Here is an 18,103-nt window from a genome sequence, read left to right on the forward strand (position 1 = left end):
CTCAAAAATAAATATATGTAACTTTTAAATACATTTAACATTTAGGATTTTAAGTGCATTATTCAGAACTTGTGATAGGCTTCTGTAATTACATAAACTGAGTAGAACTCAGGAACTTATGGAAATGGGCTCATGGAACCCACACTGTTACCTTGAATTTCATCATATTGTCTGCCTTTTCATGGCTGGAAAGTACGACAGTGTGGAATAATGCTAGTCAATATACTGAAATGAAAAAGCATAGTCATACCTGGGACTCTGTTACAAATATTTACAACTTTTTGGCTACATAACCTTAGGCAAGTCTACCTGCAGGAAATCTTTCATAGGGACCTTAAAAGACTAATGAGATAAGGAAATTCTTTGTAAAGCCAATGTCACATTCTCTACCAAAAATCACATTTCAGTGTAGAGAAGGAGGTCTGTAAGTATGGTCTTTGATTTTCAGAGACAGGGAGACTCACAGATCACCACTGAAGAACAACCTCTGACCTACGGCATGATTAACCTTTATAAAGAGGCCTTTAGTGGGATCTTACTGTATTTTAAAAATTTGAGACACACGAATTAAATTCTTTCCCAGTTCCTCCCATTAGTAAAAGCTAACGTGGCCAAAGCAGTTTCTCTGCACTAGATTCTATCCTAAGCACTTAATGTAAATAAGTTCATTTCCTCCTCAGATCCACCCTGTGAGGTCAGTGCTATGGTTCTGCCCATTTTACAGGGAGCACGGATTAGTGAAGAATCCACAATCAATCACAATCACAGCCAAAATTTCATTCATACTACTGTTAATCAGTATTCACTGCATTCTATACATTTTGATATTTTCTCTTACTCCCATATATCAGACCCCTATCGAGAGAATGTTAGTACCTACTCCCATATATCAGACTCCTATGAGAGACTCCTAAGTACTTCTCCAGTATTTGGGGAAAGAAGGAAATGCTGGACACAGATAATTCGTAAACCTGGGATAATCAAACATAGCCTGATGAATTGTTACACTCTCCTGGCGGATATGCACGTCCACAGTGCTTGTGATATTGAAGACATGAGTCTACACGTTTTTCCAAAGTCTGGGGTGGCTGGGTAGGGGCTGTGCGTGTGAGCAGAAGCCCAGTGAGCTGCTCACGACTCTTGAAATAGTTATTGCATGAAAAGGGCAAATCGAATATTTTCCAGATTTCCCAACCACACAGTCTTCACCCTAGCTTTTGGCTTCAGCCACTGAAATCTGTGGTTTGGACATGAATCTGGAGTCGGTAATTGTTCTAGCACCCTGTGCTTCTCCTGACTGCTTCACAGTAGTTTGTTCTCTGTTCTGTTCCTGGAGGATTTGCTAGGAGAGGAATCATCTGAGTTGATAAATCTGTTAATACCTAGAGCCAATAACTCTGCGCGTTATGTTTGTGGGGATCTTTGATACCTTAGCTCGCAACAGGAGTGACCAATTTGGGATTTAAAGGTGCTGTGGCAGCTTCCTGGGAAGCTGTTCTAGAGAAGCCCTTTTTATTATTCCTCATAGGCTGCAAGTTCTATTTGCAGCCGGTTTGTTGAAGTATAAATTTATTCATGCTGCTTGTACCTAAGCAGCAGGGGCTAGAGTAACATATCGATTTCTCTGGCCCACAATAGACAAAAACTAACTGCAAAGTGCCCGTGCAGGAGATTTACTTCAACTTGATGTTTTCCTTGAAAACAGGAATGGACTTAAAACCTAGGATAAGGCACTAATACAGTTAATGACTCTGGCTGGTGGCTCAGCTGATAGAATCCGCCTGCCAGTGCAGGAGATGCAAGAGACATGGGTTCGATCCCTGAGTTGGGAAGATCCCCTGGAGAAGGAAATGGCAACCCATTCCAGTATTCCTGCCTGGGAAATCCCATGGACAGAGGAGCCTGGCGGGCTACAGTCCATAGGGTTGCAAAGAGTTGGACACGACCGAGCACATACACAATGGAGGCAACGAGCAGAGCCAAGAATCTTATTTTGCAAAATTACTTGAAAGGCCCAAGGTGAAAGAAACATAGAAAAAAAAATGGTGCAGCACTGTGACTTTCTGCCAGGTGGATTCTTTGAGCACTTTGCTGCGCCCACCCCCCCATTTCTATTATTAATTTTTCAGCAGATCTTTCTTTCAACACCATCACCATCAAAAAATTCCACATAACTCAAGACAGTAATTTACTCTTAAAGGAAACACACCTGCAACTTTATTAATAACCAACTTTTTTTTTTTTATTAGAGCAGATACAGTTGTGAAAACTGTACATTATACATTTTGGTTTCAAGGATTATAAATAACGGAACTCGCAGGTAGGGAGTTCTTTTTCACAGCAAGAAACTTTAAATAAACAAAGTCATGTTTTATTAAGTACATTGGCAGACTTCATGTGCTGTCCAAAATGTAGAGTACAGTATAACAACCCATTAGAAAGAGCCTTTCATGTAAAATACAGCTGTGCACATTTTAGAAAAATACCAACAATTTGAGCTTTGTTTTAAAAAAGCTTATAAATCATACATATATTTATAAATGGAACCAACATGCTCACTTTATAAACATATCCTTTATTATCTGTTACCCATTACTTCCAAAGCATTACACATTTGAAATAAACACTTAAGATTAAATATTTTATTTCGTTTTTTTTTTTTTTTTAAATTCAGCTTTCCCAGCATCAAGAGCTATGGGGTTAGGAAGGAGCAGTGAGAGTATGGAGACCGACACAGGAACTGAAACGTTTCTTGGGTAAAAACGTACTTCCTAGATTTAAAAGTCAAAGGAAAATGTAAAAAATAAATATACAAGTTGTAATTTTCATTTGCTCTCTTTCTGCTTTCTTCTTTATCCCATATTGGTCACACCCAGGAGTTTCAACATACTGAACTTCTGCAAAAAACACCACTGGGTCACTAGCCTGCAGGTGACATTCACTCCCATCTGTGCTAACATATGACTTCTCTCTTCTGTATTGAAACGGTAGCAAATAAGGTAAGAAGAATCTGATTAAACCATGCAGATCATGAAAATACTTAGGAATAGCTCCCTCTCCTCAATGTTTTACCAAGATTGAATGGATAACTTTCCTCCCCTGATTTTCTTTTTAAATAATTATATAAAGCCCACGTAGTTTCTCTAAATAAGCATGCTTCTGAGTAATAAAGAATAAATTATAAAACAGCAAAAAAAATCAGTTTATGTCAGACTAACAAAGGACTGCAAAAGACAGATACTTGAAAATTGTCTACGCCTTTAAAGTGTGAAATAAAATTACAAAAGGACTTTGAAAAACACGAAAGGCATAAAATTGAGAAGCACTGATTGAACAAAGCTTTATGCTCTACCTGAATGTATTCAACGAAAATTTGTAAGTTGGGGGAAAAAAAAAAGAGAAGAGCAGTTATTAATAGCATCTTGCTTAACTTTCATGGGAATTAACATAGCCACTGACAAGATTTTATTTGGTTGGTAAAGTACGTCAGCAATGAAACTGAATCCTTTAAACACTGATTACTGCAACCCATGCAACATTTTTGACTATACTTCTTAGAATTCTGTTGTCTTTCAGCTTTTAAAATTTAGCACCTCTGAAGTGCATAAATAAATTCATCTCAGTAGCTTTAAAAATGTTTAAGTGATTTCTTAGGTATAATGCCTTCAAATCGCTAAATTTTAAACAGCCTTTTACAGGTTTAGGAAGACTAAAAATGACATGAATGATGTATTGCTATCAAAATAAACACATTTTCTCTAGAATTCTGTTGTTTTCTTTTCCTCGAGATGTGACACGTGTGCTTCCTCCGGCCAGGACCGCACGCTGTAGGTGACCACACATCAGATTTAAGTAAACAGCAGAAATGAACAGAACCGTGCACAAGCCGACAAAACCTTCTCTCCCGGGACGTTCCAGGAGATGAGAAAGCAGCAGGTCGTGGCATAAGACTGGTGAGTGATGCTGCTGCCTACTTCCTCTACTGAGACAGGAGTGAATGTTGGAACCATGGCCGCAGCAACACAGTCCTCCGACCGCATTCCTAGGGCGGTCGTTTGTTTCCCCAGCTCCCTACTAGCAACATCAGATGGTAAAATAGTAAGGCAGCTGTTGACTTCCATCAAAAAAAAAAAAAAAAAAAAAAAGCAGCTCCATACATCTCCAGTTTAGTCACACTCTGCTAGGACAGATGGAGTAGCCAATGCCAAGAACTTCGCCGGATGGGGCTGCTTCAGCAGATGTTAAGAAAGAATGATTATTAAGTTTTGCTCTCCAACATGGTTGCCTGCTTCAGCTCCCAGAGGACCCCATAGCCACAACGCCTTCCCAGGGGGACTGGACAGGTCCTCCGGTTGAATTTTCCATCTTTCTCTCTCTCGTGAGCCCATCCTAATTCCAAGCCTCCTTCCCTGTGTCTGAGTCTGCCTGGAGTGTGCCATTTAAAGGGCTGATGACACCACTGCAGAGGACCGTGGGCTCACACCACTAGTTGTCATGACTTCACCGAAGGGTCAAAACAGTGATATCATTAAGTAACTATGTTGAATCATATTCAGGCGCAGCCAAAATTAAATTGAAGGACAATGCACGGTTGTTTAAAAAAATGTAAATCTGAATAGGGGAAAAGAATGTGACAGATTGTGATTTTATATAGAAATTAAGGCTATTCTTACCTTTCCTAATTCCAATCAAGTTAGAAAGTGAACAAAAAGAATGGCCAACCCGATATTCAACAGCATGACGAGGATGATCATGATTGAATTAGGGCCCTGGAAATCAAACAGAACAAAACAGAAAATTCTAAGTGTCACCTTCCCAAGTTAATAGCAATAGTTAAATTAGCTCACAAAACCAATTACCAAAAATACTTGAAAAGACACAACACAGTTGCAGGTCCATATCGTCAAAGCTACGGTTTTCCTAGTAGTCATGTACAGGTGTGAGTTGGACCATAAAGAAGGCTGAGTGCCTAAGAATTGATGCTTTAAAACTGTGGTGCTGGAGAAGACTCTTGAGAGTCCCTTGGACAGCAAGGAGATCAAACCAGTCAATCCTAAAGGAAATCAGCCCTGAATATTCATTGGAAGGACTGATGTTGAAGTTTCAATACTTTGGCCACCTGATGTGAAGAGCTGACTCATTAGAAAAGGCCCTCATGTTGGCAAAGATTGAGGGCAGGAGGAAAAGAGGCTGGGAGAGGATGAGATGGTTAGATAGCAGCACTAAATCAATGGACATGAGTCTGAGCAAACTCCAATGGACAGTGAAGGACAAGGAAGCCTGGCATGCTGTCATCCAAAGGGGTTGCAAAGAATTGGACATAGCTTAGTGTGTGAATAACAACAACACAGTTGCAGTAAATAAAGCATGAATAATGACAACAGTTCTAAAAGGTATAAACTAAAAATAGCTATGCTGTATTTAGATGGAGTCATCTCTGAACTTTCATACAAAAATGAATCTAATACTGATTAAACAGTATTTTAAAATACCTTAAAACACTAGGCAACAGTCTGGGTGAGACACAGCTCACCATAATGGGTTTAAAACTGATGGGAATTAGAGATGTATTTTTGTTAGGTAGGGTGTAATTTGGACTAGGAAGAAATCATTTCCTCATCAAGGCAGCTGGGAACAGGAGAGTGAAATCTGAAGGATGGTGAGGCTGCTCCGGGAAAGTTCAGGAAAAACTCAGGAGGAGGTTCTTTGACTCTTCTTTTTCCTGGTCTTCTTTTTGGATACCATCCTTTCCTTAAGGTAAAAACTACAAGTGGGAAATTGAACCCTTTCGTAAATTACTGTGCAAGATCTAATTTTTAATTTCTCTGCTTACAGCCACAGCATTTCAGAAACCAAGTTATATTTTAACAAATCACAGAATCGTATTTTGTAAGTACCACTATAATAAATACCACACAGTCTAAAGTGCCCCAAATTTACTTGCTTTTTTTTAAATACAAAACAAAACCGTTGTATGACCCATCTGTTTAGATCTGGTTGTGTTTTGCTATCTTTACTATAAAGAGGCATTCTTGGTGTTAACTAATAAAATAGTGTCTAATTCTTAAATAGCATTAAAAGTGCTCTAAAACTTGCCTTATAAGGGAGGTGGGGTAGGTAGTTTTATTCTCATTTTACGGACGAGGAAACAGTTGTACTATAGTTGATTATCCTACGGTGAGACTGTGTCAGTCTTCAGATGCTGTAATGATGTGATTTGTTGGGGGTGGTGAGTGATTAAGGGAGGCTGGAACTGCCATTGGTTAGTGCTCATCTCACGGGGTCCAGGGCTTTAGTCCCATGTCCTTCATGGAGGCCTCCTTTCTGGATAAGGCCACATCCTCCCTGGTAGAGGTCAGAGTGCCTCCTCTTTCTGTGTCCTAACACTTCACACTACTGTCCTTTCTTGTTAACTGCCATCTTTTCCCCTAGACTGAGTCCCACAGGGGTCCTCCTTGTTCACCACTGTGTACCCACACATAAGGGCTGTCCAGTTCATCCAGACAACCAGTCTTTAATGAGAACCCCCCTTCCACTTTTCCAAGTCCTATACATGTGGTGGCTGAACAGATATATTCACTGTATTAAATGAAGAACAGGGTGATTCATAAAATCAGGGTGACAGGAGGAATAAAAATGGGTGTTATGGAGGGATTCTTAGAAGAAAAAGCCTAGTTCCTAAACTCCAAGTAAAGGGGAGGAAAATAATTCTTCACAGTGTAATCCAAAAAAGTAAGTATCTTGCCCAAGGTTACTCAGCCAGTTTGAATAAATTAGAACTGAGATTAAACAACTTTGGTTTGTTCACTTCAGAACTACATGTTCTTCATCTCTATTAAAGTCACAGGCCTTAGTTTAAAAATAATTTACCATCAACTTCTTTAAAATGGCATTTTCATCGGTATCCTATAGTATCAGAAAAACATCAGATAATGACCAATGCGTCTTTTAGAATAGTTGTGTTCTAAATTAACAGGAGAGTACTAACCTATGTAACTCCTCAATTATGGCTAACTTAGAACACATAAATAATGTAGGGAAACTCTTAGAACTCAGAAAATAATTGATGATCTTTCAACGTTATTAGTCAGGCCGGAGATTACGGAAATGCTATTAATATACATACTGAACAGACTTTGCTCACTGAATGTGTTTAGATTTTCTTAGGAATGTGTTAAGAATTCTGGGATTCTTTCAACTCTTTTGGATTAGTGGATTTCATTTCATAATTCCTCAAGACAGTGAGTGATAATGAAAGAAGACAAGGGAAAGTAACGTCAAACCAATATGATGCAAAGTCCAGTGACTTACAGGGGACCCTGAGAAAGCAGAATGATAGAGAAAGTACCTTCAGTAAAGGTGTTCCTGGACCTTTCACTCCCACTCTATGAGTCCTTAAAAGGTTCCATGAATTTATCTAACTTTTTGAATTGGTTAGTATTTTGGGTTTGTGTATATTTATACAGACATAATTTTTACTGAGTAAGTATTTCTCCCATATATATTCTAATATACACATACATTTATCCTACCAGTATAGATCTACTTATAAAGCTATTTTTAAAGATGACTCAGAGATAAGAGTAAACTGGCAATAGAAGGCTCAAACAGCCAGGTAAAAAAAATAAATTCTGGGACGTTATGTTTAACAGGTGGATATCAACACATGACCTCTGTGCTCATCAGACACCTGGGCTGGGTACAGAGTGGAAAGCTTTAAGGTGAAGTCTCATAAACATGACTGCAGTGGCCAGTTGTAGCTTAAAATAGCAAAAAGAAAAAGTCAGTCTTGCTTTTGAAGACTGACTGAGACAGGTGTAATACAAGAAGCTGTTGGGGCAGGGCAGAGTACAAGTCTTGATTAGAAGAAACTTTCAGGCAGTTAGAAACTAAAGTGCAGGAAGTCAAACTATGGAAAGAAATTCTAACTCAAGAATTTTTTTCTTCCAGAGACTATCACTCATTTAAAATTATGAAGAATTTTCTGAAGAGTTAGTACAATTTGCTAAACTTCAAGCTTTTCCAAAAACATGAAAAGAGCAAAAGTTAATTATATGTGTTTACTCGTGTGTGTGTGTGTGTATGATTCAGACCTGATTTGACATGGCTGCCTTAGGTTTTATAACAATTCAGAAGAAAGGCTGGATAAATCTTAAACTTGGAAGCTGATCAGTGTAACTGCTAAGAGAAAAGTGTGGGTTCTCAGGAGTTGAGTCTCCTAACTAGAAGACCCCTCACTAGTCTCTTTGATCATAAGGTTCTCAAGATATCTCCTTACTGCCTTCTACCCAAGTTGCCATATTGCAAAAATCCTACAAAAATCTTGGCATCACATAGAATGTACTTTCCTGGGACATGAGTCCACATGCAACCACTGCCCACAGGAGTCACAGACTGGAGGAAGGTTGTTAAGTAATCCTTGTTGTGGCTTCCCTTCTCCCAAGTGTTAGCCTGTGTCCCTGAAGATTCTATTTCTAGGAATCAATACCCAGGGTGATCCTGAGGATGGATCAAAATCTACTGGAAAATATTTATGAACTGTTTATGCTCCAACTAGTATTGAGGTGAACTTAATAATAGTCAGTGCTTTCTGAATACCTACCCTATGCGAGGAACTAAGACCTTTACAAGTATCAACTCACAACCACTGATATTAATCTTCACAATGTTTGATATAGGTACAGATGAAGAAACTAAGTCACAGAGCAGGTTAAGAAACTTGCCTAAAAGTCAAAGAGCTGGTAAGTAACACAGCTGGGATTTGAACCTATGGTCTGGCATAAGAGGCCACACCCTTAGCTAGTAGCCTACACTCTCAGTAAGTTGGCTGACTACAATTCTGCAAATTGTTTGGTGATTCTGACTCAAAGTGGACCTCTCACACTGTTTCACAAAGAGGAACTCAGTCTGGTTTCCCCTCTAATGTCTGCTTTAGTGTGAATGTTTCTATGAGTTTCCAAGTTGTTATTTGTAAACTTCTAACTTAAAACACTGTCTTAATTTCAAAATTGTTATGTAGAGCTCTTTTGTTTTAAAGGTCATTCACTGACTACCTTTAGGATGATTCTGTCACTATCCTAACTCCTTGTGAAGAAAATAGTTATCAGCGGTGTGAAAGGCAGCTTTCTGTTATCAAGGAAGGGAAGGTTAATTGTTAAATCTCTTGTTAAATTGTTAAAACTCTTCAGAAAGCGAAAGTGAAAGTGAAGTCGTGTCCGACTCTTTGCGACCCATGGACTGTAGCCCACCAAGCTCCTCCGTCCATGGGATGCTCCAAGCAAGAATACTGGAGTGGGCTGCCATTTCCTTCTCCATACACAAGCAGGCGCCAATTCAGCCCTGACTTCCAGCTCCTAACAGAGGTACAGAGCTGCTGGCTGCCTCCTATCCTGGGGTGTCCAAGGGAACCCTAGAGACCAGCCTGCAGAGCTGCAAGATGCTTGGCTGACTCCTAGACTCCGAATGTTCTGCATATCCATGAAACAGATGCTGTTTCTAAACAAGAAGGCGCCAATTCACCAAACATACCAATCAGTTTATTACAGGTAAGAACTAGGTAACTCACCTAAGGGACACTGGGGCATGTACTTTCCCTTAGGGAGTTCTGAAAATCAACTGAACCCCACTAACGGGTACCCAAAAGGTATAAACGATATAGCCTTGTATTGTCTGAATTTTCCTCTTGTAAATCAAGCAAACTAATACCAATTTATATGGGAAGCTTGACTAACCCTATGGATAAATGCTGAAAGCCAAAAGAGAAGTTATCACATTTAACAAATTCAGTAGTGATAACATTAACACATATTTAGTATCAGGATACTGATATATCAATGTTAAAAAAATGCTTACTAAACAGTGAGTCTCAAAGTTACTGTTTTGAAAACCACGTATCTATATAAAAGCTTGACTCTTGGAAAGTTAATCATGTTAATTTGATTAATTTATATTTAGATAATTAAAAAGGTGAGAATTTAAAGAAGGTGGGAACCCATGTTAATAGATATTAGCAAAATAAACCCAAGAAATTTCAAATGTAAAAGTTAGTTGAAAAATGAATTTCAATGTTAACCCTATGAGCAGACTGACAGACAAAAGTAAACTGATGGTTATATTCCTATTGGCCAAAATATTAATCTACGCCTTTATGCAAATATGTCTCAGAAATTACTAGTCAATACTGGGTCAACTGTGGCTTTTTCCCTAAATTACAATCTTTTCCAAAGCCATATGACCAGGTGAACAATTTAACAGACTTTTAAATCTTACTGAATATCAGTGAGAGCTTTCTGGTTGAATAATAAAAATGGTAAAGACTCATAATAAAACCAGCATCTACGAGAAAACTGAAATTTTAGGAAGATTTATACTCTGAGGAATTAGAAAACCAAAGTAACTTTCTTAACCAATTGAAAATTTTCACTTCTTATACGGGAAAGCAGTAGTTCTGAAAAGCCTGGCTATTAAATAAAATCCAAACTAAACATTTATGAGAATAATTCACAATAGTAGCCAGAAAAGATGTTTTGTTGAAAGATGCTGACTGTTGTGGGGGTGGAGTCTAAAGGCAAGTTAAGAACGTAGCAAACAGCAGTGGAACTCTCCTGGTTAGAGCACGACAGCCGGCCTCTGGGCCAAGGCCCATGATTCCTTCCCAGCCCCAGCAGTCAGCTGTTGTTACAGGCTGCCTGTTTGTGTCCCCTGCCCCCAAATTCACACAATGAAGCCCTAAGCCCTGGAGGATGGACCTTTGGGAGGTGATCAGGTCATGAGGTTGGAGCCCTTTGACGGTATTAGTTTCCTCTTTCTTAGCCCTGTGAGGACTCAGGGAGAAGGTGGCCCGTGGTCCATGGACCAGGCAGTGGGTTCTCACCAGACCTCAGATCTGCTGGTGCCTTGATCTTGGGACCACTCAGCCTCCAGAACTGTGAGAAATAATCGTTTCCTTTTTAAACCACCCAGTTCAAGGTATAGTTTTTTGTTACCACAGCTGGAGCTAATAAGACAGCTCCCATGAAGCTTACCACCACGTGCTGGTAAAGGCTTGTGAAAGTGGAGCTGGGACAAGGTGGTCACGTGAACCCACCTGTAGGAAGCCTGAGGAAGGTCGCGAATGCTGCCTGGAGAGCCCCTGGTGGCTAGGCTACTGGTGCTAATAAACGCTACCCTTCACAGCCCTGGGCTCCTTATTGTCATCAAGGCATCAATCTCCCCTGATGTCACCCAGAAGAACCCAGAGGAGCAGAGGGACAGGGAACCACATCTCGTACAACTTACTGAATTGGCTTCTTTTTCCAAAGCAGGGCGCGCATCGCTGCTCGCTGGGTTCTTTGGTATAGCAAGTTCAGACTTCTTAGCTTTTGGCTCAGCTTTGCTTTCTTTGGCAACTGGTTTTGTCACAGATTTAGGGGGACTCCACTTGTTGGGTGACGGCTTGTGCACCAGTGCCGAGGAAGACTGGCTCGACCCCTCCTCCTCTGTGTCCTCCGGAGGGTGCTGGGGGGCGTTCAGTTTCACGTAGTAGCCGTGGTACTGAGAGTGCAGCTCCCCGTTACTGGGGTTGGGGATGTGGTGGCGGCCAGAGTACTTGGAGGAGGGCACGACCGCCCCCACCTCCTTGGGGGGGGCCTTGGAGGTCAAGGGCTTGTTGACGGCGGCTGTCACCTTCTCCTCAGCCGCGCTGCGTCTGTCCTGGTTGAGTCTCGCCCCTGAACTGGGGTTCTGCTTCCTTGCGGGCTTTGGGGAGGGAGAGCGGCCTTGTCTGGGACTTGGCTCAGGAGACTCTGGGGGTGTGGTGCCTTTGCGGTAGAAGTGAGGCGATTCCTTTGGTGTGGGGGGCTTTTCCGGGACCTTGTCTTCGGGATTTTCTTTAGCATCTACACCTTCCTGAAATCTCTGTTTGATGTAATCTGGGCCTGGGGAGAAAGTGGACAACAGAAGGGGAGGTGATAAAAATAAGGCATAAAGGCTTATTCCTCTCATGGCTACAAACATATAAATATTTGCTAAATCAACTTAGCCTTTCCTCTTTTTCTCTAAAATATATTTATAAGGCTTTGACTAAGCACAAGGATGTTTCATGCCCTGGGAGAAAGATTAAGGTGATTATGTACTTGCCTGGAGAATCCCATGGACAGAGGAGCCTGGCAGGCTATGGTCCACAGGGCCGCACAGATTCGGACACTACTTAGCACGCACACGCACGTATGTACCATTAATTTACACTATTTTGATAGCCATAAAAGTGAAACAGTCCTGATTTCCCTTCCTCCTGCTGGCAGAACAGGGAGGCAGAATTCATATGGATGGAGCACTGCTGACAGCACCATAATTAATCTGCATGTTCAAATTACATGGTATAACTAAAATACAAAGTATATGCTCATATACAAAAATAAACTGACTTGTATGCTTAATATTTAATATATTAGAACACTTAAATATATTAAAAAGAATGTTTTAAAAAATCATCTACATTGGAGGAGAAGAACATGCAAATAACCTATTTTTTAATGACCCTTCATTAAAGGAGCATTTAAACCGCCCAGTTAGAAACAAACACTGCAGTGTAGGTTACACTTCACAGGATAACTTACTCAGAGGCCCTTCAGAGTCTGGCTTTGCATTGGCCGCGTTTCTGCAGGCATCAGAGTTAAGACAAGCCAGCTGTCCTTGGCTCTGCAGTCTCAAGACTTTTTTTCTGAGTACTTTAGAATTGTTTAACAATCACATGTTATTTTTATAAAAAAGAATCATGTTTTTAAAAAGGGACCCTGGTGCATTGTTATTTTATGGGCAGGTTTGGGGGAGAGTAGGGAGAACTTGTACTACAAGACTGTCCCACCAGCTCTGAGCACTTCAGGAGGCCAGCATCCAGAGAAGGAAGTCTCTGCAGACCTCAGATGTGCTCCAAGGCCCAGGCACTCTGCCCTTCCCCAGTAGCCTCCCCTGTACAGCCTTTGGCCACCACTTCACCCAGCCACCATTTCTCATCAAAGGAAATCAAATCAAGGTCACCCAGTCCAACTGGCCCTCTTCTCTGCAAATGGGAGGTAGCTGACTGTATCATCTCTGGAGTATCCAAAGGAGAACTCACCCATCAACTTGCTTATAGGAACTGACTAGCTCTTGTCAATCCCAGAGCATTGCCTCTATCACTTTCCTTCCTGCCTCCATGCCCAGCCCTCACCCCAGGCGGGGCTGAAAGACAATTACCTGTGATTGTTAAAAATGCATACTACTTCCATCAACAGATGAATGGATAAAGGAGAGGTTTAGACACCCAAAACTGACAGACTAATGAAATTTTGCCATTTATGGCCACATGGATGGACTTGGAGGGCATGATGCTAAGTGGAATAAGTCAGAGAAAGACAAATACCATATGTTATCCCTTATATGTGGGAATAAAATAATTTGACATATAAGGGATAGCATTTGTCTTTCTCTGACTTATTTCGCTTAGCATCATGAATATGTGAAACTAGCAGACTCACAGGTATAGAGAACAATCTTGTGGTTACCAGTGGGGAGGGAGGGACAGGCAGTGTATGGGTGGGGGAGTGGGAGATACAAGCTATATAAGTGGTAAGACAGGCTCAAGGATGTACTGTACAAGGAGAACACAGCTACTATCTTGGAATAACTGTAAATGGGAAATAACCTTTAAAATTGTATAAAAATAAAAAATTACCAACTAGTCACTGCTCTTCCTGGGACAATCTAATTATTTATTGTGAGACGGCCATTTATTATACAAGATGTTTTCCAAAGTGTTAAGCCTTATCAAAATCCTAGCAAGTGGGCATTATCCTGATTTTACTGATACGGAAACAGCTGCAGTAGCTGAAAAACCCAAAGTCACACAGCTCCTGTGGATCCTTAAGATAAAATATCACGCAACATGTAATATATTAAGCCCAGAAGTGAGAATTCCCAAGGGCCCACATTTATAGGTTGCACTAAGGGACAAAAGCATAAGAGTTCTATCTCACAGTCCATCCTGCAGAAGATAAAGCCACCACTCAGAGGTCAAACTTCCCAAACAGGTCAAGATCATATGCCAACAATCGAGATTTCCTTTCTAAACTTAAGGTTAAACACCCTCTTTACAAGAATTGGCAATATTCTTTTAAATCCACTAAATATGGCAGCATGAATTCTTGGCACAGAGAAAGTTATCTTGCTTGGCTATCCTATCCCCTCTCCAGGTGACTCTTCCCGACCCAGGAATTGAACCAGGGTCTTCTGCACTGCAGACGGATTCTCTACCAGCTGAGCTATCAGAGAAGCCTGAAGAAAAAGAGGCAACTGCAATTATTCAAAAGGTGCCGTTTTTCTTTCCAGCTCCTTCCTTGGGGCTCTGACTAGACCATTACCACCAAGAGAAAGCAGCATTAGCAGCAGCCCTGGAAGGACAGGTTTTTCAACAGGTTCGCCCTGACTTTCAAAAACCCATGAAGAGAATTTATCCTGGTTTTTCACAGAGAAGTCCCTCATCTACTGCAGACTCATTTTTACACAACACCCCCTCCGCAGTAGGCTGATGGCATATTTCCTCCCACCCTTCAATGCCACATTTCATCAGACTTTGGTTTCACCTGTGCTTCACTTCCATCCAATTTTAGAGCATGACTGAAATACCCACCTAGGCATGGTAGTAAGTGTTCCGTGCAAAGGTAATTAATAGGCAAGACTCTTAAAGCCAATGGATTTTCCCCTTAAAGTCACCTAACTCTGAAACACAAACTACAAAGTACTTTCAATGTCTTCAATCCAAGGGGTAAGTGCAAAAGTTATTTTTGCAGACCTTTCTATCTTAAGATTGAGGCATATGAAAAGCTAATGTCTGACTTAAATACACACACCAAAAAGAACAGGAACAAAATAGATTCTGGCAGACGTGGCTAGTTATACATTCTTAAAGTTGGAAGGAGAGAGTCACTGAACCACAGGAAATAAAGATGTCATAAAGCCCGCGTGCTTCAATTTGAAAATGTGAGACTGGAACTGCGATGCTTAAGAGTTTAGGGTTTATCTGGGTAACCACTGGTCTTACCTGTGTCTACTGCGGAAAGCAGATGAGAAGCTGAAATGGGAACTGCTTTGACAGGTCCCAGCAACGTGACAGCTGCCAGCAAAGGATGAGACTGCTGAAATGCTAACAGCGGCAAGAGGTGGTTTATTTGAGAGGAAACTCAGTCAATTCAGTGATAGTGGGTCCCAGAAAAAGAATTTTTTTAAAAAAAGTGATATGCTTTAGTTATCTGGAAAAAGAACAAAGACCTATAATACCTGAATACAAAGCCTAGTTTCAAATGCTCTTTGTAAAGAGTAAATAGATCTCCCCCTACCTCTTAATTTATGCCATTGTGAATAGGCCAAGCTGAGACTGATCTGGCCCCTGGAGGATTCTGTATTAATGGCCTTACAAAGCTATATTCTGGATTCCACTGAACATATTTACTATGTTTATTAACTCTTAAATACCAGTGTAGCCAACTCCTTTAGATCTGTAGGCCTCTCGTGCATTGCTTCTAATCTTAAATGTTTTCAGAAAGGCATTTTTCACTTGTGCCCATCTTCTCAGACATGGTTTTCAGGCGTATTCAGTTTTATCTACAGGGCTTCTGATGATACTCAGAATCTGTTGAGCTCAGAGAATTTACTAGCACCATCTTTCAGATTAAACACACACACACACACAACCTCCCAGCTTTATTACCCATTAAAAATTGGCTGAATGAGGGAATAAACGTACTTCAAAGCAGTGTTCCCCATGAGCTGCCTAGCAGAGGCATGTGGGGTGCGATTCCCAGAGAATTTAGTAAGTATTAATTGAAGCCTAGAAATCTTGAGGTTTAATAAATGTTCCAGGTAACTAATGTATTCAGAGCTGGCATTTAAAAGCATGGCAAGTTTGGGATGGACATGTACACACTGCTATATTTAAAATAGATAACCAACAAGGAATTCCTGTAGAGCACAGGGAACTCTGCTCAATATTCTGTAATAACCTCCATGGAAAAAGAATCTGAAAAAGAATGCTGCTGCTGCTGCTAAGTCTCTTCAGTCGTGTCCAACTCTGTGCGACCCCATAGACGGCAGCCCACCAGGCTCCCCCATCCCTGGGATTCTCAAGGCAGGAACACTGGAGTGGGTTGCCATTTCCTTCTCCAATGCATGAAAGAGTGAAAGTGAAGTCGCTCAGTCGTGTCCGACTCTCAGCGACCCCATGGACTGCAGCCTACCAGGCTCCTGCGTCCATGGGATTTTCCAGGCAAGAGTACTAGACATATGTATATGTCTAACTGAATCACTTAGGTGTGCACTTGAAACTAATACATTGTTAATCAACTATAATATAAAATTAAAAATAAACGAGAAAAAAAGACACCAGGGTGAGAGACCTTGAAATAAAAGACTGATGTCACACACAAAAAAATAAATTTGAACAGTATGGCAAGAAGTATGCTGACCAGAGCCAACCTAACTCCAGCCTTCCTCACCTGCATCCAGCTGGAAATGGTTCCAACATGGCATAGTCAACTGGGGCGGGCCAGCTCAATGAGGATGTAGACTTAGATTTTCCAGAGTAAGATTAAGTGCTTTTAAAACAAAATATCTAACATACTGTGGAGGGCAGAAGTTTTTCCTGGACAGTTTTCTTGGGGGGCGCATGGTGTGCCTGTGCTTGTTCTGTGTGGTAACGTGCCCATGCCGCGATGCCAGCACCACAGAGCTGATCAGATGCAGCGGCTCACTACAAAGATGGGTCAGAATATCGCCAGGGAGGAAATGATGACAAGTGCTGAGAGTTGCCGCAGTCAGCATTTTGGTCTGTTTTTACAGACAGTATTTCTGAGTCCTTAAGGGATGTTTCTGGGAAGAAGTCAGGTCACCTGCTAACTGACGTGCCACACAACACAAAACAACAACACATTGTTGTTGAGCACATGTCAGGCCCCCACGCGGAGAGGTTATGAGTTACAGTTGGCATGAAGCCTCTGAACAGATACTGCAGATGGAAAACAGCGGGGCGTTCAGCTAGTTCTTCATAGGTGAGCCTCGGAGAAATGGTGGGGGGCACCACGAAGACCCCCCAGGGCAGTGCACACGCTTTGTAGCAACATCAGAAGTCATTACATGGAATTTTGGCATTTTTGATGGGGACTGTCAGTCACTAAAAGAAGACCAGATTGAAAGGTTTTAAAAAAATTATACAACTGATGGCAGATCACTATGTGGAAAGAATGACACTTTCCAAAGGACTTTAGGGTCCCATCCAGTACTGTCCTGCAACTTCTGAGAACAGAACCGCAGCACTCCGGTCTGCAAGTCGTAGGACACTCAGCCAGGGTTGTGCACATGGCAGGCTCTCAGTACACATGTGTGTCAAATGGGATACAGTGGGATACACAGGTGGTAATAATCTGAAGTCCCATGAATTACTAATTTCTCATCAACTAGTAGATTATTCCATTTCCCTTTCTCTATGAAAAAAAGTTATTCCAAAATTTGGGTCTGTAAAGTGAGTTTAGAAGTTATCTATTCCAGGAAACTTTTTTTTTTTTCTTAACAAAAAGTACTTATTAATAATGTGTGTTAGTGTGTCTGACTCTTTGTGACCCCATGGATCGTAGCCTGCTAGGCTCCTCTGTCCATGGGATTCCACAGGCAAAAGAATATGGAATGGGTTACCATTTCCTATTCCAAAGCATAGACAATTCTTGGGACTTCTAATTCATACCAGAAGTGTGAGCTTAGTTGACACTGTCTCAAAATAACCTATACCAAAAGACTTCACTTGAAGTAATCAACACATTCTATGCACATGTGTATAACATACATGCTCTTGTACCTTGAACGCTTGTGTCTCCTTGCCCTCACAAATTCAGATGTTGAGGCCCTAACCCCCAGTGTGATGTTACTTGGTGGTGGGGCCTTGGGGAGATAGTTTAGCTTATGAGGGGAAACTCTCATGAGTCTCATGGGCTTAATGTTCTTATAAAAACTGGAAGAGACACCAGAGTTCTCATCCTCCAGGTTCATGGACTGTGGAAAGGCTGTCTGCCAGCTGGGAAGAATCACCTGAACCCAATCG

General features: G+C 41.1%; 1 protein-coding gene and 1 long non-coding RNA gene across 6 annotated transcripts in view; one reads left to right on the forward strand and one right to left on the reverse strand.

The window, feature by feature from the left end:
- Positions 1-2,213: 2,213 nt before the first annotated feature.
- The window catches only part of JPH1 (junctophilin 1), a 92,560-nt gene continuing 76,670 nt past the window's right edge, over positions 2,214-18,103 (reverse strand). For 2 of the 5 annotated variants that reach the window (XR_003514460.1, XM_027561211.1), the window contains 3 exons: positions 11,278-11,915; positions 4,674-4,769; positions 2,214-4,226 (listed from right to left, as the gene is read on the reverse strand). Coding sequence is in view for 4 of the 5 variants with exons in the window: in XM_027561211.1 (XP_027417012.1) it covers positions 4,689-4,769; positions 11,278-11,915 (719 nt within the window). In the remaining variant the exon portion in view is untranslated. Of the gene's footprint in view, positions 4,770-11,277; positions 11,916-18,103 lie in introns of all 5 variants that reach the window. The other 3 variants (XM_027561213.1, XM_027561210.1, XM_027561209.1) reach the window with 3 other exon arrangements.
- Positions 9,245-13,703, forward strand: LOC113904273. Its single transcript, XR_003514461.1, has 2 exons — positions 9,245-9,545; positions 12,054-13,703. It is a non-coding gene; the product is annotated as an uncharacterized LOC113904273 (long non-coding RNA).

Source organism: Bos indicus x Bos taurus, chromosome 14, assembly GCF_003369695.1.
Source record: "Bos indicus x Bos taurus breed Angus x Brahman F1 hybrid chromosome 14, Bos_hybrid_MaternalHap_v2.0, whole genome shotgun sequence".
NCBI classification, from domain to species: domain Eukaryota; kingdom Metazoa; phylum Chordata; class Mammalia; order Artiodactyla; family Bovidae; genus Bos; species Bos indicus x Bos taurus.